This window comes from Martes martes (genome assembly GCF_963455335.1).
Source record: "Martes martes genome assembly, chromosome: 11".
Taxonomy (NCBI): domain Eukaryota; kingdom Metazoa; phylum Chordata; class Mammalia; order Carnivora; family Mustelidae; genus Martes; species Martes martes.
Window position 1 is genome coordinate 19,998,999 of NC_137899.1, and position 26,146 is coordinate 20,025,144.

Sequence of the window (26,146 nt, forward strand, 5' to 3'; positions counted from 1 at the left end):
TGGCCTATAGTTTGCTGGCCCTTGTCCTAAAACAACACTTGTTAAGTGTTATCAGTTTCTCTTAAATCATAAATTTACTCAGAAGAACTACAGGATCCAAATCATTCTGAAAATTTTAAGAAACCTCCTAAAAAGTTTCCCATTTTAACTCTATCAATTTTCCTTATAGAAAGAACAAAGGCTATCAGACAGGGGGCTTGCAATGAGATTTAATTTTAGAAAGAAGAGATTTTTCCCCCGCTCCTTTAGTTTTCTAGCAATCTAGCTGACAGTTTTTGATTCAAAAACCCAAAGCAGGGATAATTTGGAGAGGATGACAAATTTAATTTTGGATAGGCTGATCTGAGACTCTGGGTGATCAGGCAACCTCTAAAGCAAAAATCTTTTTTTTTAAAGACTTTATTTTTAAGTAATCTCTATACCCAACGTGGGGCTAGAACTCACAGCCCTGAGATCAAGAGCCATGTGCTCTACCAACTGAGTCAGCCAGGTGCACCGAAAGCAAAAAACTCATGCTCCAGCTTTGGAAGCACAAACAAACCCATCTCATTGTTCATCACCCAGAAACACTGGGCATTTAAAACACACTGGGCTCAACTAATAACTTTCCAAGACAGCCACAGAAAAGAACAGAGCTGTTATTTCACTTTGGTTTTGTAAACCAACCCCAGATTTAATTAGCAAATGAACAAGTCAAACATCTAACACTGCATGTTATACCACTGATCAGACTCTGAAAGGTCTTTTTCTCTTTTTCAATTTAGAAGCTTGTGAAAGATTTTACCTTAAGTCTGACTGCCTTTTCATTATGGTGTACCAAAAAGGCAGTATTACGTGGATTTGTAAAGTAAGATATTGTCAGAAAAATTATCTCCTAACTTGAGGAAAAGGTTTTAAATTAGTTTTGACAAAATTTTTTAGGTTGAAAACTCAGGTATAAACTTTTCTTTTTAAAATTCTTCAGTCATTCCTTGTTTAACCTGGAAGCTTTTCTGATAGAAATAACAACAACAATAATGGTAAAGTCTAGCACTTTATTAAAATTGAACACAGACCAGCCACTGGGCTGTGTGCTTTATATGCAATGACTCCATGAAGAGCTACAGCTTAGAGTAAATTCCCTCTCCAAGGTCACAGAGAGGCTAATATGCAAAAACTGGTCTCAAATGAAGTATGAGTAACTTTAAACTCCACATTTCCAAATATCAGATGCTACTAGCATCTTCAACAAACTGTTCAAGAGAATTCTTAAACAAAGACATTTACACATTTGAGAGCTATTTATCCTTTCTTCTCTATCTAAATCTCTTGTCTACAAATTATTTGGTGAAAGACTTTCTGGCTCTCTATATTCTTGCTTAAAACCTGCTGCCATCTCTGGGCTCAATTTAGAATAAACGATAGACTTGTACGCATGGTACTCATGGTCCCCAGATCTTGTCTCAGATTGCTTGGCGTCCTCATCACGCCCACTCCACAAACCAGTCCATAAGCTGTTCTCTTAGGCACAATGGCCTTTAATCCTTGGATTGTGTGCGTTCCCAAGGCTAGGGGAAGACACAGCCATCTCTGCTTCTGAAATCCCTCTCATCTCTGAGACCAAGCTCAAATGCCTCCCCTACGAAATCTTCCTCAACTCTGCCAATAAGAATCCATCTCTTTCTCCTCTGTGCTACCACAGCCCTTTGCGCTTTCCCTTCAGTCCAGTTACCATCCCTTGCCTCACATTCCTGTTATGAGTGAATGTATCTGCCGTTCTCACTAGAGATCCGTGAAGACTGGGACGACAGTATATGTACCTTGGTATCCCTCCTCGTATCCAGCACCATACTTCGTCTATGGCAGGTAAACGGAAAAGTTCATAAATGGAATGCAGCAAAGACTCCGTGTTGCTAAAACCTCTTTAATATGTAACCCTGCAGGAAATGTGGCCATCCGCAGAATCTCAAACCCCAGGAACCAGTCCTATAAAAACTGTTGAGAGGTATTTGGTTCATGAAGGTTGTGGGGACTTCTATGAAGCAGAAGAATGTGCTATTAATCTAGTGTAGAGGGCAAAGCTGGTTTCAGGAAAATCACTGGAAGACTTCTCGAAATTAAATATAAACCTTCAGAAGTGTTGGGTCAATAAAAATTTACCTCAACAGCCATCTCCTGCCAATAATTGAGAAGAAGATGAAACAAGAAGGGGAAAGAGGAAGTGAAGGAAAATGCTATCGGTTTTCAAATTTGGAAGAAAAGATCAAATTACAGTAATCTGTGAGGTAGTCCAGAGAGGAGAGAGCATGGCTGAGCGATCTTTGTTTCCCAAGCTTCAGATTCCTCATATATCCTAACTTGCTCCAACTCATGTTAGCCACACGCTTCTCACTCTGTTCCTTCTTGCAATTTCAAAATACCTTTTAAAAAAATGTCTTTTTTTTTTTTTTTAAGATTTATTTATCTGAGAGAAAGAGAGAGTGCTCTCACTCACAGTGTGAGTGTTGGGGAGGAGGGAGAGGGAGAGCGAGAAGCCTCAAGCAGACTCCCCATTGAGCATAGAGCCTGACACAGGGCTTGATCTCATGACCCAGAGATCATAACCCAAGCTGAAACCAAGGGTCAGATGTTTGACCGACTGAGCCACCCAGGTACTCCTCAAAGATATTTAAAAATTTTAGAAGAAAATCTTATAATCACACTTAGCATTTCATATTATAAATACCTTCTTGGTCATCAGCAAGCTTCACATTATTAAGACACATTGCAAGGTAGAGGCGTCTGCCCGGAACCCAGCGGCTCTTTCCTACTAGCTAAATGACAGAATCAGACAGCCGGAGGTGACTCGTTCTCACGGGGCACCTCTGATTTTCTCAGCCCAAGCCTCAAATGTTGGTATGTGCCAGAGTTCTGTGTTCACACCTCTCCCTTCTCACTCAATACAGTCTTCCTTGATTTTCCCATTAACTCCTTGACTTAACTGTCAGAGTTATCCATATGTATGATGGCTTAGACTCTAGCTTCAGATGACCTTTCTTTAAAGCTTTGAATTTTTATTTCCAACTGTTTTTGGGGCATTTTCACTAGGATATCCCGATGGCCCCTCAAACTCAGCATATTTATAACCACACTTATTTTATCTGCTTTCCCTCTCCAAATAAAAGAAGGCACCCCACATCTCCTTTGGTGTTAATCTAGGTTAAAAGTATTACCTACTTAGTCAACCAAATTAGAAACCTGGAGTCTTCTTATATTTTTGCTTTCCCTCATTCCCCTAATCTTGTTTGTTCTGCCTGCCTCCTAAAATCCCTCTCATGATGAAATTTTATAACCCTGAGGACAAAAAGAAGACTCCACAAGTTTCCAGAAGGCAAAACAAAACAAAACAGGTCATGTACAAAAAGAATCTGGGACTGGAATGACTGGCTATGTCAATGGAAACAATAGAAACAAGATAATGGAGCACTGCCTTTGAATTTCTGAGGTTAAGCATTTTTCAAAGAAGGGTAAGGCTAAAATAATGATAGTTTCAGAAAATAATGATTTCCAGACATTCATGGCTTCAAGTTATTTACCTTTCATATACTCTTTCTCAGTAAGCTACTGGATGGTATGATCTACCAAAAGGAGAGAGTAAATAAAACGTGGAAAACATGGAACTCAGGAAAAAGGGTATCAGCGTGGGAAAGGGGCAAAGGGGTTCTCATGACAATGATGAATAGTAGATACATACTCATAATAACGTGATGTAAGAAAAATTATGATATGCTCATACTGGAATGACAGGGGATGGGAAATGTGTCTGAGGAGCTGGGCAAGAGAGCTAAGTTCTTCTGTTCTATGTAAGAAAGTCAAAGAAAAAATCCCACACACTGAAAGATAAAAAAACAGCTACCTAAACATTGCATTTCGAAATCTGGAGGTGAACATCAGAATAAACAGCCAAATGAGCTGAACACAGCTGTTTCTGGGGAGGGTCTTAGGAAATTGCTATTTTTCACTGTAAGCCCTGTAGTAGTACTTTCAACTTTCAGTATTTCTGTATATGAAAACTCTGGTAAAATAAATTAAAAAAAAAAAAAGAATTAGGGGCACCTGGGTGGCTCAGTGGGTTAAAGCCTCTGCCTTCGGCTCAGGTCATGATCCCAGGGTCCTAGGATCGAGCCCCACATCAGGCTCTCTGCTCAGCAGGGAGCCTGCTTCCTCCTCTCTCTCTGCCTGCCTCTCTGCCTACTTGTGCTCTCTGTCTGTCAAATAAGTAAATAAAATCTTAAAAAAAAACAAAACAGAATTAGGTACTCTGCTTAAGCATTACAGTGACTACTTTGTGTTATAATTCTGTAAGGAAAGATACTCAGAGAGAAAAGATCTAAAGATCTAATCTTCTTTTTTATTTCCCCAATATTTTTAATGAAAAGAGCATGTTGATTTCTTTAACTAAATCATTTCTCCTCTCCTGCAGTTATATTATTCCATATCAGTATTCTAAAAAAACAACCATACTATAACCTAGTGAGAAATGGTTATGTCTCACCCAAGAGGGTTAATTTTTGTAACCCCATTCCATATAACACACTTGAGCTATGAGCTAATGGGTCGATAAAACATGCCAGGCCCTGTCCTAATGACTCTAAGCCTACATGAAACATTTTTCTGTGAGGAATATGGCTTAATTAACCACCTGCTGAACTCAGTTTGGAAGAAAGGTAACTTACGGTGAAAAATTTTCTCTCATGAAAAATAAATACAATTTTAAGGGTCAAAAAGCCACAGTGAAAATAGTTCTTGATGGTAACTTTTGCATAATTGTATTATTTGGAGTTACACAGACATTAAAGGTTAAGTAGCCTATTCCCACATTTTACAGAAAACTGCAGCTTAAAAAGGTTCAGTGACTTGACTAGACTCTGTACATTTTCAGATTTTGCAAATGATCCATGTCATTTAGCAATGGTTAAACAACTTCTAATATGTAGTATCTACTCTCAAAGTAAGGTTGGGAATAGATTCAATTGATTAGATGATTCAAGCCCCAAAAACGTATGCCTTAGATTACCTGGATATCTGGAAGAGACTTTGTTTTTTCATCCTTTTCACTGTACATGTAAAAGAAATTCATTGCAGAAAATAATTTCAACTCCAGAAAAAAATAAATTCTTTGTATATGCCAAAGACAACTGCTATTAATAGCTTGGAGCAATTTTTTTGCTTAATTAATATACTATTAATTACATATTGTCTATTGTCACATCCATCAAATACACTGTACTATTATTTTTTAATATGGACTTTACTTCAGTTATTAAGAGAAGGGAAGGAGATGGAAAAGAAGCAGAAACTTCCAGTTATATAAACAGAGGAGAAAAAATTTGAATTTCTTATTCAAATTATAAAAGCTCATTAAAAGGAAATGAAGCAAAAAATATGACAAAACTGACATATTTTTGTTTAAACTATTAACAACTTTAAAATAAGGTGATGATGGCATTGATATGGCTGTAAATTAAAGATAGTTCATGTTCACAAAAATTTTCAGGTGTAAAACATGCTTATGTTAGACTTTGAGAATTTATTTTTAGATGGCTCAAATAACTCAATTATAAGGAATTTTATAAGCCCTCAGTTTTACTTATTTATTTTTATTTTTCATTTTTTTTAAAAGTAGGCTCAGAGCTCAATGTGGGGCCTGAACTCATGACCCCAAGATCGAGACCCCAGCAGAGAGCACAAGTTGGACGCTCACCCAACAGAACCACCCACGTGTTCCATCCCTCAGTTTTAAATCTGTATAAAAAGCTTATGTCTCTGTGTTCCATATTAAAAGATTTTGCAATAAATACATTGTTTGAAAAGTTCCTTAAAAAATTGCTGATGGGACGAAAGAGGAAGGAAGGAAAGAAGGAGGGAGGGAGGAAAGGAGAGAAGGAGGATAAAGCCAGGATCAAGGAATTTGCCTCAATCACTTTTTTGTCTTTTCTTCTTTTCCCTTTATGCAGCAGAAATAGGCAGGCTACTACTCAACCTCTATCCTAAGATTGGCAGCTCTGAGAACTCCTTTTAAAATGTAGCATGTAATGGATACATTTCTGTTCATAAAGGAATAAGGAGGAGACATTTCCACATAAAAATTTTTTTTTTTTTTAAGTAAGCTTTATGCCCAACGTGGGGCTTGAACTCATGACCCTGAGTGAGCCAGGCAGGTGCCTGAAACTCAATCATTTCAATTATTAATTTTTATTAAATATTATTATTAAATATTGTATTATTATTGTTTTATTAAAACATATTTATTATAAAAACATTTTTGTTTTGTTTTGTTTTATTTAAGAAATCTCTACACTCCACATTAGGCTCAAACTCACGACCCTGAGATCAAGAGTCCCATGCTCTTCCAACTGAGCCAGCCAGTGCCCTCGCTTTTAAAATCATTATCTACTTTTACCATTGCATGAATGCAGGCAATAAATGAATGGGACATGTCTCCTCTAGTTAATGTATACTGAGAAAGTATTTATTTATAAGCATAAATGCCAAGAAAGTATTTATTTTTAAGAATAAAAACCAGGAGTTATCCTGGGAGACTCCTTTGAAGTCAGTCGCCTTGGACATCACAAGATTTTTCACTTCATACAAGATCTATTTTTATTACGAGAGCTTCTAAGTTCTTTTATTATTATTATTATGTGAGCTTCGTAAATCTTCAGAGATAAGTTCTCATTTTTCATGGCAGTGCCCTTTCCCAATTACTCCACATACTGGGGTATCAGAGTTATTGTTAAGCTGATCATTAAAAATGACAGATCGGGTTCTTACACTTGACTAAGTTAGCCCTGACTATAAATGAGGTGCTCTGGGACATGCATACTCTCTTTTGGATCACCAGGGCCATATTACTGCACTGAAGCACAATTTACTAACTCTGGTCCAAATCTGAGCTGGTGATTAAAAACTGATGGAGTGTTTGGCACTACTAAGAGAGTGTTCTTAATACCTTGGTTCAGAACACCGCTTTTCCAATTTGAAGTTAACCAGTTAAAATAAACATTTGTATTTATGTTCTATCTCCATTAGTATACTTCGGAGAAAATGTTTCACTTAGATTAAACAAACACCAAGGGTGAGAAAATGCATACTGAAATATTCTATTTGCCTCCATTAAGAGAGAAATCACACTGCTTTTCTACTCAATTTTCAAATGTAAAAGAACTTTCTGAAACATTTCTTAAGCACTGTCAGTCTTAATATCCTCAATGTTGAGAAATTAATGACGATTTTTGAATGGTAATATACAACACAAAGCATTGTGCTACTGAATTCATCTGAATCCCTTGCACTATTAATTTATGTAACTTCTTAGTTCTTAGTTCTTGCCTTAATGAAATTGACTGGAATATGTCAGGAGAACGTAGCTAAAGATATATCTCTTTTAGAAATGGAGCTTTGATCTTCTCAAGGTCATTAATACTGTTATGTGAAATAATAATTTTGGGTACATAAAATGTGTTCATAAAATATTACACATCTTGCAGAAACCTAACAGGACATACTCAAACAGGTAAAATCTGCTTTTACCTCAACTCTGATTCACTCTGAAAGTAGGTTTGTAGTCTACACTTTAAACACAGAGGCTGGTATCTCTTGTTATCAGATCATAAACACAATGTCTATATTATCAAAGAGTTCATCTATTCCAAACATCTCAATTGCCTGTTAAAGAAATACTGAGTTTCTTTATATTACGGTAAAATAATATTAGGTTTAGAGTTATATCTCAGAGTTATAAAGTCAAAGCTCAAAATATCTTAAAGTTGGGATTTTTGAAAGGCAAAGGAAAAAGGAAGGTGTAGTGTGGCAAACAACTTGTTGTTGTCTTTATTTTTGTACCACCCTTCTTAAATTAAAAGAGGAATCCATGCCATGACAGGTATGAAAAAAAGAAAGCAAGATTTTGAAACAATGTTTTTATACTAATTAAATGTATTTTGGAAACAGTCCCTTGCAGTCTTCAAAAGGATTAGCAGCAATATTTTATGCTGGGTAAAAAAAGAATACTGCTTCTCTTCTTAAACATCTAATGTAAAAGATGGGTGATTATTAAATTTATTTTCATGTAAATGTGAAAAATTCTTGATCATGTTCCAAATCTTTTGTAATGACACAAGAGACAACAGTACCAGCAATGAATTTTGGACTATACTACATCAACCACATAATGCACTATCTGTCTAGAAGAGTAACTTATTTTTTAACTTACTGCTTCCAATCTTTTTTTTCACTTTAAATAAGAAGTAAGAAAGTGATTAAAGAATTTTATATCATATGAAATATCCTATGGATTTTTGTTTTGTTTTTACAGAGTCAGCTTTTATCTTTGGGCTTTCCATATCAAATTCAAATATATCATGATGAAGTAAACTCTATCCAAATATGTTAAATAGATAACCAATAAAGCAAGTTATATTATAAAAAACTTTTATTAAGCTGAGATCTACTTTAAAAAGTATAAACTTACAAATAGTCTAAAAGTAGATCCTTGATTCAGTCACTGAACATTCTCCAATTTACTTCCAACATAAAGTGGTGGAAGAGATTTGAAATCGAAGAAGGTCTATGCATTGATCCATTACCTTAACTCTGGCTGGCTGAGACGTCTGCCACTGTCTGGCCAACATCAAGGAATATCTGTTATATGCAAGGATGTTGTCCAAGGGTCAAGCCACAGATTTTTATTCTTGAGTTTCCTGGGATGACACTGGACTTGGGGTACCTACTTTTCTGTGTTATGTGGCTATAAGCAGTAAGAATTTTTTCTTTGACAAAGAAGGAAATGCTATCAGAATTTTTTTTTTAAGAAAAAAAAAAAAAACATAGAAGAAATAGGTGCCTTCCCAAGTCCTGATTGTAATGTATTTTAGAATAAGCCATTCAACTTGTCAACAATTCCAGACTGTTGCTTACTCTACACGATCAGTCTCTTTTCAGGGAATGCATTCCTTATATCTGGCAGGTAGGAAATATTAGGGTTTGAGATAAGCAATATATTTTCCTGTAATCAAAATTGTCCCCCTGCAATTGCTTCTTTCAAAGCAGCGATATACTATGATGGAAAAATGTCATTCATTTTCCAAAACTGTATTTACAAGCAACTTTTCAGGAACATAGCTTTTCTGCTAAGGCAGGAACATCTATATTTACAACACAGATCTAAAACACCTACATGTTTTTCTGTATAACAGAGCATGTTTCTCTTGGCCCAAATCATGTTTTATCTTCTTATTTGAGCAGGAATTTGTAAATAGGTCACTCTTGGTTATTTTAGCCAGAAGAACATTGAGCCATTAGTTTTGTTTTAGGGAAAACAGTGATGTGTAACCACATAAAATATCATGCTACACTTTCTACTTCTGCACATGCACACAAAATTACCATCTGAAGTCTTCTTTAATTCAGCTTTCAGTTTTTCCTGGTCTTCTACTAGTTTTTTATTTTCGGCTTCCAAAATGTGTTCCTCTTCCTTGGCATTGCTTTTCAAGAGCTATCCGAAAAGAGAGTTATGGAAAGAAGTAAGCTTAGACTGCAACAACCACATATTGTTTCAGGAAGTAGGCTGAATAACATATTTAAAATTATTGGTCTTTATTTGATTCTTTATTTTTTTAGTATTCTATAATTTTCTACAATGTACTTTTGCTGGTAGAAACTTGATATTTGGCGAACAAAAAGATTTCTTCTTACTAAGGCTGAAATCTCTGAAATGAAAATTAGAGTTTCTGGTTGGGCTATAATTAAAATTATGTTTTCAAAAAGTATTTAGGTAAGTAATGTGAATGTCTCCTCCTCTGTTAAATGCGTGATGTAAATTTTCTAAGGAAAAAAACAGTTGTGAGGATGGTATTAATTGGTAAACCATTATGTTCCAATTACAGAGCTGTCTACTCAGACTATTTTTATGCAGACCAATCTGTAAAAAAGGAATATAAGTCAGGGTGGGGATGGGTAAGTGTATAATGATAGGGCTATCTCTATGCTTGGAATATTCTACCTAATTCTAAATAGTCATTGAATAGTTCCCAAATTAATCTTATTCAGCTAATCTTTTACAATGTTTTTTAATATTCTAAAATCTATGTGGCCTTTTTTTGTTGTTGTTGTTAAAGATTTTATTTTAGAGAGAGCAAAAACAATCATAGAGGGAGAGGGATCACAGAGGCAGAGAGAGAAGCAGATTCGATGCTGAGCGGACAGCTGGATGTGGAACTCAATCCCAGGACCGTGAGAACATGACCAGAGAGAGCCAAAGGCAGATTCTTAACTGACTGAGCTCCTCTAGGTACCCCTCTGTGCAGGCTTTTAAAATGTTTTTTGTATGTTGGTAGATCATCTTCTTCTTCTTTTTTTTTTTAAGATTTTATTTTCCAGAGACAGAGAGCACAAGCAGGAAGAGCGGCAGGCAGAGGGAGAAGCAGGCTCCCTGCTGAGCAAGGAGCCCAACGCAGGACTTGACCCCAGAACCCTGGGATCATGACCTGAGCCAAAGGCAGACACTTAACTGACTGAGCCACCCAGGCGTCCCTGTAGATCATCTTTTCTGGGCAAAAAAAATTAAGATCAGAATAGTAAAATATTTGACTAAAATAAAAATACCATGGAGTAAAAATTTCATAATCTGTAGGCCTAAAAGGAAACTATCATTGTCAACAGAATTAAGAAACTTACTTATCTTAGAGAAGTTTTAAGATATTTAAGTAACCACAAAAGGCAAATTAAACTAATGTTTGAAAAAAAATATGTATACACTGACATGGGTTATTTGAGTAAATAAAGTGGAAGCAACTTGATATTGATAGCTTCTATAGTCTAGTAAAAAACACAGCTCAGGACAATTTTGAACAAAGTGACAGAAAAGAATTTCTACTGCCGGGTGATTCCTTTTCTAATGTAAGCTGGTATATCCAATAAACAAAACTCACAAAGTTCTACTGAGCATGGGCTACATGTAAATATATTACAATTTTTATAATTAGCTGATATTAGGGAAAAAAATGTAAGAGAAACATGGTCTCTGCTCTCATGTAACTTTAGTCTAGTGGAAACGGGGACACAAGAGCATAAAAACTGTAGTATAAGATCAAATACTGTATTATCTTCTATCTTCTTATAATACAGTTTAGGCAGCTTAGAAGGAGGAATTAAAGCTCTCATGAATATATGACCACAAAGAATTTTTTTAGGAGACAAACACTAAAATACATCCTTAAGCTTAAGGAGCCTCTTATCTTCAAAATTTAAAAAAAGAGCAGAAAAAAACAAGTTTTTTTTCCATTAACTCTATAAATTTGTTGCCCACTTCAAGTTCAAAATAATCCAGCTGTTACTTCACTGAATTCAGTTCACACAGTCTCCAGTGATTACCCAAATTGGAAGAAAACCACTGAGTTGCAGGAATGTTTATACTGACTGCTTGAATTATTATGCCATTGACTTGGAAAGTTGGATTTGTGTTGGGTCTTGAAAATAAGCTTTCATTATTGCACCTGCAAACTTGTCCAGATTTATTATGTGTGACTTGATGCTGGAGAAAGACCAAGAGCCCTGGGACTGAAATTCAATAGCTAGCTACTAGCTACAATAATGCATGTGTTCCCTGTCCCACCCACCTTATACCATAATGGCGAGTGGCTGGGGAAAAAACAAAACAAAACTGGTAAGAAGTAAAGCTCCATCACTGCTGTTATTTTAAAGCAGTTGAATTAACAGTTGATTGGTCTTCCATAATTATTTCATTAATTGAGTATCCGAACAGAAAGGGGTCTCAGGCAGCACCTACAAGTCATTTTGTAAGATAGCATACAAAGGGCACCAAAAAATGTGGTTAAGAGTATGGATTCTAGAGCCAGGCTGCTTGAATTCAAATCTTAGTTCTGTCATTAATTAGTTGAATGGTTCTGTGCAAGTCACTTAACCTTCCTGTGCTTCCATTTCCTCACATATAAAAACAGATAATAACACTACCAACCTCATGGGGTTGTTGCAAGAATTAAGAATTAATACCTTACCGTGAAGGATTTGAAGCAGTACCTGGCGTTGTGTTAGCTATTATTTATAACCTTGGACCTGAGAACAAATGAGGTGACTTGCCCTAGATCACAATGCTAATTACTTTTATTAGAGTTAGGACTAAGTCTCTTGGATCTCACAGTAAAAGTGCTTTCCATTAGGTAAGGTGTCTCTGATAGAGAATAAAGAGTTGTTTCAGCAATTTTATCTTTCCGTAGCTAATATTTCAAAATCTACATGAAATATCTCAAAACAGAAGTGATCTTTGATATTCTGACCTCTGGCTTTTCTCGGTCAGTTAGTACACTTTGGGCACTGACAGTATTAATGTGCAGCTCATGAACTTTCTCCTTACTGTGTGCTAGCTTTAGCTCAGCATATCTATGGGTCTCTGATGATCTGGGGCCAATGACTAGGTCCTTCCAATATAGGAAGCAGAGAACCAGGACAGCATGGAATCAAAGGGGAAGAATAAAATAAACAAAAAAAAAAAAGAGAGAGAGAGAAAGAGAGAAATTGTGGAGGAATCAAAGAATCAATAGTCATGAAATAAATTTCCTTGCAAGGGTAACTTGTTGTGAAAACAATACTAAAAGAAAAGTGCCAAAATTGTTTTGAGGAAGGTGCTTTTTTTGAAGGACAAGATGAATTTAGATATGTTAATTATGGTATATTTGAAAAAATAATAGTACCAGAAGTTTACAAAAATACTTTCCATTTTCTTAAAGCTGATGAGTAAAAGGAAAACAACTAAAGAATAAGAAGAAAAATCAGTGTTCTGTTAGTAATTAAAACTCATTACTCTAACATGATAGGCATAATTTTAAATCAAGATAGGTACACAGTAAGTTTACAAATACAAGGCTGGGTGCTTTTGAGTTTAGCCATCACATATTAATCAAAGCTTTAAGGGTTTTGTTTTTACTTTCACCATTTTGAAATAAGATGAAAGGACAGAAAATGAAACAAGTAATACTGAGGTACAAAATGAGGCTGATTTTGTGTTTTGTTTTGTTTTGTTTTGCAAAAAAGCAGAAATGACTTACTGCCTGCTTTTGAATACAGAAATACCAGGATCTTGATTTCCCAGACCTATATTTACTACAAAAGGAAATTTATATGACATCTATAGATTAATGTCTTTTCAAAACAAAACAAAGTAAAAAATAGAGTGGTTCTTTATTTTACAATACCCCAAAGAAACATTTTTGAATGCTGTTTTATAGGAAAAAAGGTATTTCTTTACTTTTTTGCTGTAGTGGGAAATAAGGAAGACATCATTATAAATAAAACATGGGTTCTGAATAGGTGACCATTATACCATAGCATCAAACACAATTTTTTGTGCAGTGAGGTTTGCCTTATTTAATAGGTTTCTGGAAAGACTTCTATTATATTATGTATTGGCTAATTCATTTCTATAAGAGGCTAGGCTCTAAGATTAAGGTATTTTAATTCTCTACTATTAAACTCAATACTTTTTATATAAATATAATGGGGAAAATACATAATTGACTATTTGCATTTCATTAATTTATAATAGGAAAATCATTTTATTGTACTATTTTAGGAATGCTTTTAAGAAAATGTATTTCACTTCTGAATGGTTCCACTGACACTTTGTTCTAAGAAGTAGAATTAGCAAAACTTATGGGGCTTAACATGAACACCAAACACTTAAGCTCTGACATCTTATCCCTAAATATTACACTTAAGAAGAAAATAAAATAATTCTGTAGCTATCATTTTCTCACTTGTTCTTTTTATTTAATAGAGAAAACATCAGTTCCTAATATGCACTATGCCTGATTGGCAGGGGAATTACAGCATAGGGTTCTCAAGAAAGGACTATCAGCAACACAGGCAAATTAAAGATTTTAAATATAATGTGCAGTCATCAGTCTAGCATTAACTACTTTCCACTGCTCCCTACATAACAAAAATTTAAAAGAAAACAAAAAAATTCAAAAATCAGGCTTAAAAATTATTTAAAAAATAATTTAACTGAAAAGAAAATGGAAACATAGAGCCTTAAAAGGTCTGCTTTAGTTATAAAGTAAAATTAATGGTAATGAAGGAATTAAAATTCATATTCCCAGAATACTGTTTTTTCTTTTAATCATAGGAAATAGGTTCAATGGCATTCTACTACCGAGGGAAACTGAGAACAAACAAATCTAAAGGAGAATAAGACACTCTGAAACAATCATTTCATAGAACAATATTGTTACTTATGGTCACTTTTTGCTTACAAATTACAAAAATACTCCTTTTGATACTGAAAAATAATACGCCTTGGGAAAACTAACAACATTTACACACATTTTTAAAAGCAAATTTAAATACCCGTTTTAGTCTTTCATTCTCTTCCATGAATTTTTTGGCAGCCTCATTCGTATTTTCTGCTTGAGTTTTAAGTACTCCTTTGTTTGACAGTTCTTTCGCCAGCTGAGTAATAAGGATAACCAGACGTCTCAACACTCTAAACGAACAAAAGCATCAGAGTACTGTATAAGTAACCAATCATTAGAAGCTCGGATTTAAGATAAACAGTCACTGTTAAATGATTCCCCTTTAGGTATGGGTAAGATGGAGGGAGATAATGTTTAGGGAGGACATGTATACATATATTCTTCCTTTCTTTCTTTTTTCTTTTCTTTTCTTTCTTTCTTTCTGTTAATTTCTTTTCCTTTTTTTTTTTGAAGTCTTTCTGTCAAAACAAGCCTGTATCTCGTTCCTTTGGAATCTTTGTTATAAGACTAGCACTTGGAAGATAGGTTCAGCAGTACGTGTTAATTTAATCATCCTTTTCCTACAGGTGTTTGGCCAGGAGGAGGAGAAACAGAATTTCAGACAGTGTGGCAGGGCCAGTAAGAGAGGTCATTTTTGTTCATTTTATTTTTTTTTCCCCCTCACCACTTTAATATTTGCTATTTAAAGAGCATTGTATGAGGCTGGCCAAGCCTAAAAACTGCTCATTCACATCAGTTTATGGGTAACTTCCATTGTTAGAAATTAGTATCTTCAAATATTCATTCAACAGGTATTTCCTTGGCTAAGTGTTCGGAATTGCTAAGTGTTAAGCACGTGCTGGGTACTGGAGACACAGCAGGAAGTAAGACAAAGTCCTTCAAGGAGCTTAGGTTCTAGTTGGGCAAGAAAGAGTTAAAACAGTATTTAACTGCAACCATGAATGATACTCAGAAAAATATACATATACAGATACATTCCACGGAAGCATGCTTTGGAGGGAGTGATGGTCATAAACAAATTCTCCTTGAAAGGGGCTGAAGGATGAATAGAAAGGTAGCCAGGGAAAGAGGGGAGTGTTCTGGCAGAGGTTAAAGCTGGTGTGAAGATCCTGAAGTAGGAAGGAGTCAGGTAAACAATAGTGAGTCAATAAATATTTGTTGCAAGGGGGCGCCTGGGTGGCTCGGTGGGTTAAGCCTCTGCCTTCGGCTCAGGTCATGATCCCAGCATCCTGGGATCGAGCCCCACATCGGGCTCTCTGCTCAGCCGGAAGCCTGCTTCCTCCTCTCTCTCTGCCTGCCTCTCTGCCTACTTCTGATCTGTGTCAAATAAATAAATAAAATTAAAAAAAAAATATATGTTGCAAGAACGAATGCGTGAACAGTTGAGGCTCAGTGTGGGTGGAATGTGGTGTGAATGTCAGAGAACAGTGAGCTGCAAGGCTCCAGAGAGAAGCAGGGGCCAGATCATGCAGGGCCTTATGGACTCAGCAAACCTACAAGCCATAATGACTATTATTTGGGTATTTCATCTGTATCCTTTTGTGAAGATGTTAGTATACTAAACAGCACAGAAAAAAAAATGTATGGTATAGGTAGGAAAAATGAGGAAGGGAAACACAAATCATGTTTTAAAATTGTGCTTTTTAAAAAACTTACAGCCAAAAAAATAATGAGAATCCAGAAATGTAAAGATTTCTTTGAGATCTAAAAAGTTTCATGTGTGCATGTTCATAGGCTCCAGGTCTGCTGGTTAAGCCTTTCTCAATGGCAGGTGATGAGGAATATTTCCTTACTTCTCTCACAGCATCTATTAGAGAAAAAGAGAAAACATTACTTTAGATTTTTAATAATATAAAATTATTAAAATGGAAAGCAGTTTCAGATCAACTGAATGGACTTTTAAATAACAGACTTTTGGTATGGGCCCTCTTTTTGTCTTTTCCTCTACTATCCCTGGGAGGGCACCGTACTCAAAAGACATGCTCTGTAAATGGATGTTAGTGGGAATTTTGACTGGAAGAGGATTTTTTAAAACTCTTTATCTAGGACTTATTATCACTGTACTGTCTCTCATCTCTAGCTACACTGCAAACTGTTATCTTTCACTCTTTCTATCCCTAATAGGTTGAGTAAAATCCAACCTACTGACAGTATTATATAGGTCATCTCCCATTCCAATCAATTCTAAGAGGTTATCCTATTTTCCTGACTCTACTAGCATTTTATTGTATTATTCCTTCAATACTATCAAATTGTTATGGTAATTATTAAAATAATATTAAGTTATTCAAGGTAATAATATTAAAGTAACATTATTGTTAAAATGCTATTAATAATTCATACTAGTAATACTAATATAACTTTACTGAGATTTTAGAAATATTGGGTTACACTGAGATATCCACTGGCATAGGTTAAAATGGAATTTGACCTATAGGGGCATATGCTCCCCCAATGGGCACATGGATGACATCTGCTACTGGAAACATTCAGAGAGCTGTACTTCTGATGCATTCAGTTCTATTAAGTCTCAGAGGTACAGGGGATCTATTTCTTTCTAGTGGAAAACAGGTTTCAGCTTATTCATATCTATATTTAGTGCATTCTTAAGTCACTGGATCTTGCAGGTCCTAGGTAAGTTATCTGCCCCTTAGGTGTCTCAAAAACCAGGGGGGCAAACAAGTCAGACTGCTTCTTTTATGTTGCCATCAGCACACTTAGGAAAGAGTCACTGCTACAGGAAAGAGATTCCAGTTAGAAAACTGAGGCCAGTTAAACTATTATTTTAGTTTTTAAAGATTTTATTTATTTACTCGAGAGAGTGAGCACATAAGAGAAAGCACGAAAGGGGGAAGGGGCAGAGGGAAAGGGAGAAGCCGACTCTCCGCTGAGCAGAGAGCCCAACACAAGACTCAAGCTCAGGACCCTGAGATCATGAGCTGAGCTGAAGGCAGATGCCCAACTGACTGAGCCACCGAGCTGTCCCTATTTAATTATTTTTAATAACAGCTTTGTTGAGTTATAACTCACATATCTTAAAGCTTATCCCTTTAAAACATATAATTCAGTGGTTTTGAGTATATTCACAAAGTTGCGCGAACACCACCACTGATTTTTGAATATTTTCATCAACCTCCTCAAAACCCCATTCCCATTCCGCCCCTCCCCTATCTCTTAGCAACTGCCAATCTACTTTCTTTCTCCATGGATTTGCCTATTCTGGACATCTTATACAAAAGCAATCATTTACTTGTGTATTTTGTGTGTATGGCTTCCTTCACTGAGCATGTTTTCAAAGTTCACCTGTGTTGTACCACATAGCAGTATGCCATTATTTTTTATGGCTGAATAACATTCCATTGTGCAGATATACCGCATCTGGTTTATCCATTCGTCACTTGAAGACATTTGGACTGTTCCCACTTTTTGGCTATTATGACTAATGCTGTTGTGAACATTTTTTCTCTGTGGTGTATGTTACCAGTCTTATATTTGGTTTAATTTTTTTTTTTTTTTTTTTTTTTTTTTGCAATTAGAGAGTTTGCTTTTTTCTAGCTTCATAAATTCTGGAACAGTTTAAGCAGCATGAGTAATGTCTATTTTTTCAAAGTGGTAGAATTTCTTGCAAAGCTATCTGGTTTTATTCTTTTCTGATGGGGGTAGCTTTTTTTTTTTTAATAACTTTCTGTAATTCTGTGGAAAATTGGTCCGTTTAAATTTACTGTATCTACTAGAATTCATCTGGTAAGTTATATTTCTCTACAAAATTATCCATTTCATCTAGGTATTCACATTTATTTGCATAGAGATATTTTTTTAAAAAAGACTATTTTTTTAAAAAAGTCTTTTTTAAAAAAAGATTTTATTTACTTATTTGAGAGAGATAAAGCATGTGCATGAGGAGGTGGAAGAACAGAGGGAGAAGCAGACTCCCCACTGAGCCTGTAGCCCCATGGCAGACATGGGGCTTGAACCCAGGACTCTGAGATCATGACCTGAGTTGAAGTAAAGCTTAACTGACTGAGCCACCCAGCTACCCCAGTCTTTTAAATTATCTTTAAAAAATTTTCTTGAACTTAATGTCTATTTTCTCTTTTACATTTCTCAGATTGCCACGATAATATAGTAAGAGCATACCAACCACTATGAAACAGCTAAAAAAAAAAAACCAAACACAGTAGTATTTATGAGTTATTCTAAACAGGCCAGATAAACTACATAGTAATATGAAGGATCCTTATGCTTGTTATTCAGCTTCTTTGGCTTTTAAATAAAAACAATATTCCTGGATCCATTATGCAGAAACGCTAAAGATTAACCAATAATATCAAAGAAGTTTATTGGGGTGCCTGGGTGGCTCAGTGGGTTAAAGCCTCTGCCTTCAGCTCAGGTCATGATCTCAGGGTCCTGGGATTGAGCCCCATGTCGGGCTCTCTGCTCAGTGGGGAGCTTACTTCCTTTCCTCTCTCCCTGCCTGCCTCTCTGCCTAGTTCTGATCTCTGTCAAATGAATAAATAAAATCTTTAAAAAAAAAAAGAAGTTTATAAAGATAAATGGATATACAAACCCAACTAGGGAATAAAATCACCTGTTTAAAAGCAAGGAAACTACGTCTGAAAAATGGAAAATGATACAGGGGCAACCAATCACACATGCGGGTTATGATACATGGTCAATTTTCTAGAAACCACAGGGGGACAGCTTTTTTTTTCTTTTTTTTTTTTGGATTACTCATGGAATCTTTCAAATTCCTGGGGTGCATTTCTGCTGATACTAAACATATTCCTGGGTTTCCTGCTTCTTTCTGCCTATTCCCACTCCTTAAAACACACATACACACACACTTTCAGTTAGTACTGGCTCCAGAAACACAAACACCTTGTAATGATTATGTTATTAAGAGAAAAAACCGGGAACCTGGGTGGCTCAGTGGGTTAAAGCCTCTGCTTTCGGCTCAGGTCGTGATCCCAGGGTCCTGGGATCGAGTCCCACATCAGGCTCTCTGCTCAACAGGGAGCTTGCTTCCTCCTCTCTCTCTGCCTGCCTCTCTGCCTACTTGTGATCTCTGTCTATCAAATAAATTAATAAAATCTTTAAAAAAAAGAGAAAAAACCAACATGAAAAATGAAACAAATTTCAAGGTAAAATAAAAATGAAACTTGAGTAATCTACTGGTTTTCCATAATTTACACCATTGTCATTCTGGTGCACAAGAACACTGGACTGTGTATTTTACATTCACTACTGCATTTAAACCTTTGAATACCTCAGTGGAGCAGGTGTGATTACCCTATTCTGAGATGGAAACACTGAGGCTTAAAGCATAGATCTCTATCTGGCTGCCTTTACCATCCAAGGTCAAAGGTCCTGTATTAATCATCCATGATATCACTATTGTCTGAGAATTAATTACCCACTCTGCCCATGGATGTAGGTTCTAGCTAGAGGTCACAGTTCTGCTTTGTGACTCCTACCCCTGGCCATAGCTTACCAAACAAAGGTTGGATACCTAGTACTAGCTGGCTCATTTATTTTCCTTATAATTGGAATTGATATTCAGAAATGGCTACCTATCCTTGTATATGGCCAGAGTGATGATATTTTTCAGCTATATGGTGCCCATAGCTATATGGTTGAGAACAGAGTATCAGAGTACACAGGGATAAGGACGAATGAAAACCCATGGAGTAATGTAGGGACATGAAAAGAACACTTCAGTTTCTAGGACAAGTTTCTTCCTGGAATTTGGCTTCCTTCCTTCCCTGAGCTGCTCTAAAACAACTCTGTATTTTATTATTAGTTCCCCTTTCTTGCTCAAGTGAGCTCCAGTTGGTTTCTGATATATGTAACCAAAAATACCTTGTACTTTGGTTTTCCTTCTTTTTATGGATATGTGGCAGTTTTCAGTCAAAGTTCTTGTGATTATTCTAGAGGTAAAAGATCACAATACTATAGGCGCACCGGGCTAGCTCAGTTGGCAGAGTGCACAAATCTTCACTAGGGTCATGAGACAGAGCCCCATGCTGTGTGTAGAGACAACTCAAAAAAAAAAACAAAAAACCAATCACAATACTAGAGTCAGAAGGAGCCGTAGAAGTGATTGCCTTTTCTCTCTTTGCGTGCTAATGGATAAACCAAGATCAGAGAGATGAAATGCCGTTCCAAAAGGCATTTAGTTAGCTGGTGGCAGAGTTGGGACCCATTTTTCTTATTGTCCTTTAGTTGTTTAGTGTTATTTCTTACAAAGCTGGAGATTTACTTGATAACAAGAGTATACCCTAAGACAAATATTGACATTTTGAAATGAGGCATGAACCCATTCACACATCCTGACACAATTGCCTACTCATACCTCCTCGTACCATTTGTTCCCAGTTTTACAAAAAGAAATTCATTTCAGAGGCTGGTGGTATGGAACATAGGAAACATTTGCTCATAAAACGGTGGTAGACGTGGTGGTTATCCCAGGATGAGTCCTGTATAACCTACTTTACATCAATAGCGACATCAATCTAATTGAAAACCCCATAAATTCATTAATAAATAAAGCCTTTAGAGTTAAGCCTAATCAAAAGAGGAATCCAGTACTTACCTAGAAACAGAACAATCAATAGGACTATAATAGTAAGGAAAGCCTTGTTCCAAAAAGTTGCAATTTTACCCCAGACAGTAAATGAAAAAATCTTCTGCCATCTGTAAAGCAATACAATTACTTTAGGCATTAAAAAAAAATCAAAAGATTTTGAAATGCTTTGCAAATATTCAATTAACATTTTGGTAACTGCATAGTAAATGAAAAGAATTACAGAAATTTAATTTTTTATGTCATATCGGAGAAATAGAAATTTTCTGAGATGACATAAGATGTCTCATGAAATAAAGAACAACTCTGTCAAGTTGAATGATAATCTGACATTATCTTCTGTCTTGGTTTAAACATTCTACAGCAAAAAATAACTTTTAAAGTAAAGATACATGAATTCTCACAGTAACATGTTATATTGCTGATAGAAGTTATCACTTTATATTTTTTTGCTAATCTGGGTAATAACTCAGAAATACCAAAGACCTATTAGTGTAATAATCACCAACATTTCAGGAAAGGGAGTCCAACTCTGCACTATATATTTTTACATAATACACTTCTAACATCTACTCCAAGTAAAACAATTTTTCTATTTTTACAACAAAGGAATTAAAAAATCACTGAGACATTACATACATGAGGTACAAAAATCTTAAATAGGTTGACAAATTTTTATGTATGTATATAATCATGTAATTACTACCTAGATCAAGATGTGAACTTAGAGGAAACGAAATGGGGAAAAAATAGTCTAGAAGGTTTAAACAGCACAAGCAAAGACACAGAGGTAAGAAAGTATGGATTACAAATGACAAAGAATGACAAAGCAATCCACTACGCAACTGGAAAGGTAACAAATTTTGTACAAGGGCATTTTATTTTATTTATTTATTTGTTTAGAGAGAGAATGTGTGAACACACATGTGTGTGAGCAGGGGGTGGAGAAGAGGGCAAAGGAGAGAAAGAATCTCAAGCAGTCTCCACACCCAGTGTGGAGTCCAATGTGGGGTTTGATCTAAAGACCCTGAGATCCTGATCTGAGCTGAAATCGAGAGTCAGACACTTAACTGACTGAGCCACCCAGGTGTCTCAGTACAATGGCATTTTATTTTATGTATTTCATTATTTATTTATTTACTTACTTATTTTTTACAAGGGCATTTTCTTTTCTTTTCTTTTTTTTTAAAGATTGTATTTATTTATTTGACACAGAGATCACAAGTAGGCAGAGAGGCAGGTAGAGAGAGAGAAAGGGAAGCAGGCTCCCCGCTGAGCAGAGAGCTGGATGCGGGGCTCAATCCCAGGACACTGGGATCATGACCTGAGTCGAAGGCAGAGGCTTTAACCCACTGAGCCACCCAGGTGCTCCTACAAGAGCATTTTAAATGAACAACAGATTCGAGGATACATAAAAGTAATAAGCACCTAATAAAACTTCAAACACAACTTAAAAATGTTTTACTCGAAGACTACAACAAATTATTAACTAATAAGTTTGGAAAACAACCCTAAATAACAACTTGAAGTTGATGAGGTGAGGGAGACTGATACAGATGCCTCTATGCTTCCAAGTCCAGAGACGCTATTCAAATTTTTCACTATGAAAATTTTTATATTTCTAGCAAGAGAACATAACTGGCAATACCTTCATCTAGGTTCCAATGAAAATTCACATTTTAAGGGCCAGTATAAAAGGGAACACAAAAATGACTTCCTACAGGGAAGAACTAGCAGTTTCTAATAATAATTCAAGGAGGAAATGATAATAGCTGTTACATATTGAGTCATTACAATATTATGGTTCTAAGCACTTTTACAAATTTTAGCTCATTTAATCACCACAACCACTATATGAGGTGGGTACTAGAATTAACTGTAATTCACAGATGAGGAAACCGGCCAGAGATGGTAAATAACTTGCCCATGGTCATACAGTAACATGCAAAATTGGGACATACACCCAGGCAGCCAGACTTGTAACTATGTGTCTTTAACCAATGGGTTATGTAAGTAATAGGCAAATTAAATAACCATTGAAGACTTTTCTTTGACAATATGATGATAAAGTATAAAAGATTAAAAGAGTATATATAGGAGTAGTATACTTGGAGTATAATTTCCTTATACACAATAAGGACAAATTATAAATGAATTGTTTTAGTGTCTGTATATATATAAACATACACATTATATAGATATATATATACACACACATTTTCTTATGTATATTTGTACATGAGCCTATATATAATTTGTTTATTTACATACATATCTATCAAAGAGCTACTTGTATAAGAAAAAAATTATATTTGGCAGGAAGAAAAAGATCCATAATCTATGGACCATTTTCATGCAGAAAATATTGACTATACACACAAACACACACACACACGTGTGTGTGTGTGTGTGTGTGTGTTTGCAAATTCTTAAGCCTTATTTATAAATCAGATGTTTATAAATAACATCTTTCCTTTTCTTGAATACAGGACTCTCTTGTTGGAACTACTACCAAAAAGCTAACAGGGTATTACAGAGATTTGAAACAAACGAACAGGATAAGCAGCAGCATAGAAAAAGCACAAGGCTGAAAGCCAGATTCTTGTCTGGAGTCTGCCATGGATCAGCTAGATGACCTTAGACTACTGAGACTATTGAATGAGTGCGTTGGAAAAAAATGATGTCTAATGCTCCTTCTTATGGCATGATTCAATTTTTTTTCTTCAGTAAGGAAGAAAGAAGTGATGGCATAGCTGATAGACAAGGACAGAAGTGAGTAGCAATGCAGGTAGGTAAGAAGCAAGTTAAGAGGTGTAAAGACCACATGGACCCTGAGCCAAAGTAAAAACTTTCATAAATCTTTTCCAGTCATGCGATCTCACTGAATTTATCTCTACGATCTCATTTATGAAAGATTTTCTTTTATGTCATGAGCATGAACAAAGGTGTTGCAACATTTTTATTAAAAGTGCATTTCACCATTCATATTATCAACTTTCTGGATCTAAAACTGAACTCCCCAGATGGCAGCTACATTTGTGGTGAGTATGGCATAACCACAGAGAAGTTGAATCACTAGGTTGTACACCTGAAACTAGTGCTACATTGTGTGTCCACTACACTAACTGCCACCCCCACAGCCCTCAAACCAAGCCATATGAAGATTATTATAGGGGCAAAGTGAGCCAAGGCTTCAATTTAAATACTCAGTACTGTACTTAAAGACCTTTGAAGGTCTTTTCTAAGGAATTAACGCTAATGTATGGTTGTGGTACTTTCCATATTCAGCACTTTCAGTACATACTAATTCTGTGTATGGAAAAAAAGTAGTAAAATTGCCATTAAACATTAATGAAACTATCTTTGGGTTACATAAGAACACTAAGAATCATTTACTGGTTTAACTTCTCCTACATTGTTCCACTCCCTCAATGAAACATTTCTGTACCCATGCGTGCTGTTAACCTCATTTATCCATTTCCCTTTTTTTAGTTCACTGTTCCAATTCAGGGCAATAAACAAGGTTAAGTTTGATGACGACATGTATTATAAGTACACCAACGCTTTATCATATCTGTAATCAACAGAACTAAAAGGGCGGTCCTTTTCCTTTTAGAAGTGAGGGAAACGGCTAATTCGTTTGTACACACAATACAATGTTTTATATAGTGATTAATATTATTAGACAGTTCCTAAAGTTGGTGAGTTTAAACGGCACTTTTTAGATAATCAGCATTCAAAACTTTTTAATCTTAAGAAAACTTTTTCCGTATCACACGAAACAGTAAAGGAGCTAATCATGCTTCCTGTACTTATTGAAACGTACACTTAGTGTAAAGATTTGGAGGTTTCCTACCTCTGAGGAGGAATAAAAGGCAGACAGAAGATTAAAATAAGTCCTATTTCAGCATAAAGAAAGGTTGCAACTGCCGCCCACTGGAGTGTCATTTTTTCTCTTCACACCTAAATAGAGAAACGCTTAAGTTTACTTTGCCGCCCTTCAAAGACCCACTTGGTTAAGGGCCCTGGGGCGCAATGTTTTCGTCCAGGGGACTGACAGGGGTCGGACCTTCCTCTCACCCGAGGCACCCGGCCTGAACTCCGGGCGGGAGGGCTGGGGTCAAGGGTGGGCCCGGAGGCCCGCGTCTCCACCTCCGCAGCGAGCCCTGCGGAACCGCCGAGGCCGCCTGCGCGGCACCGAGGACTTGCTTGCCGCCCCCCCGCTCCGCGGCAAAGGAGCCTAACGCTACCTTCCGCTAACGCCCGCGCCCAGGGGCCCTCCCACTCCGCGAACGCGCCGCGGGCTGGGCCAGCTCCCGAGGTTCCACCGCGGAGGGAGAGGCGCGACCCCGCCGCCCCGCGCGGCCTGGCGCTCCTCCCCGCCTGGGGCCCGCCGCTCCCGGGCACCCGTCCGGCCTTACCCCGCCTGCGGCCGGCCTGGCTCCCCGCGCTGCTCCGCGCAAACCGACGCGCGGGACGTCAGACGCCGCGGCGGGGCGAGGGGGGCGGGGAGGGGAGCGGTGTGTCGGGGGGTGGTTGGAGGAGAGCGCCCCACCCCCCCTTCCCGCCCCCGCCGGCTCCCAAACCGGAACCGCGGGGCGCGAGCCCGCCGAGGTCGCTGGCGGCGTGAGGACGATTAGCAATAATTGTTTTCTAATTGATGGTGGAGTTAGATGGTGACTCAGACTTTTCGGTCGAATGCTTGGGGTTCCCCAGTCAACTGCTTCAAGAGAACCGACTTTAAATTTCTAATGGAGTGTGGTTTGGCGGGAGGGGCGCGGTTAACCGACGTTTTCTGAAAGAGCTTCGTGGGGTCCACGGAGGGGCAATGGCGCCGGGGCGGGACGCGGAGTCAGTAGACCTGTTAGAAAGGGGCTCTTTTCCCGTGCTTTCCTGTTCCGTCTTCCTTCCGTAGAAACAGTCGCTAGAGTTAAATGGAAGAGGCAGGACTGCTGGTTGTGCAGCATTTTGTTCTTTTGAGAACGTGGAAAAATATGCAGCTTCAAAACATTTTTTTTTCCCTGCTCTGTCTGCAGGCTGGGAAGAGACAAGACACTGGAGAGATGTTTGGGGACTGAGAGGGAAAACCATGTGTGTGGGTGCATTCATTCCCTCAGTTACTATTTTCCAGGTTTTCGAATTGCGTGAATACACTTTTTAAATATTGACAAGATTTCAGAAATGCAAATGACAGTATGACCCTCCTGGACAATTTGGAAATATTAAATGTAAATAATTACAGAATATAAAAATCCATTTAAGTGGGTGATTTTTC

General features: G+C 36.9%; 1 protein-coding gene across 4 annotated transcripts in view; it reads right to left on the bottom strand.

The window, feature by feature from the left end:
- BCAP29 (B cell receptor associated protein 29) overlaps nucleotides 1–25,377 on the bottom strand; it is a 48,688-nt gene extending 23,311 nt beyond the window's left edge. Inside the window, exons 1-6 of one of the 4 annotated variants that reach the window (XM_080818271.1) lie at nucleotides 25,293–25,377; nucleotides 24,728–24,834; nucleotides 20,881–20,981; nucleotides 15,945–16,095; nucleotides 14,383–14,518; nucleotides 9,406–9,514 (exon numbers count right to left, since the gene is read on the bottom strand). In XM_080818271.1, coding sequence (XP_080674397.1) covers nucleotides 9,406–9,514; nucleotides 14,383–14,518; nucleotides 15,945–16,095; nucleotides 20,881–20,981; nucleotides 24,728–24,819 — 589 coding nt within the window. In that variant the 5' untranslated portion in view covers nucleotides 24,820–24,834; nucleotides 25,293–25,377. Of the gene's footprint in view, nucleotides 1–9,405; nucleotides 9,515–14,382; nucleotides 14,519–15,944; nucleotides 16,096–20,880; nucleotides 20,982–24,727; nucleotides 24,835–24,940 lie in introns of all 4 variants that reach the window. The other 3 variants (XM_080818272.1, XM_080818274.1, XM_080818273.1) reach the window with 3 other exon arrangements.
- Nucleotides 25,378–26,146: the final 769 nt, after the last annotated feature.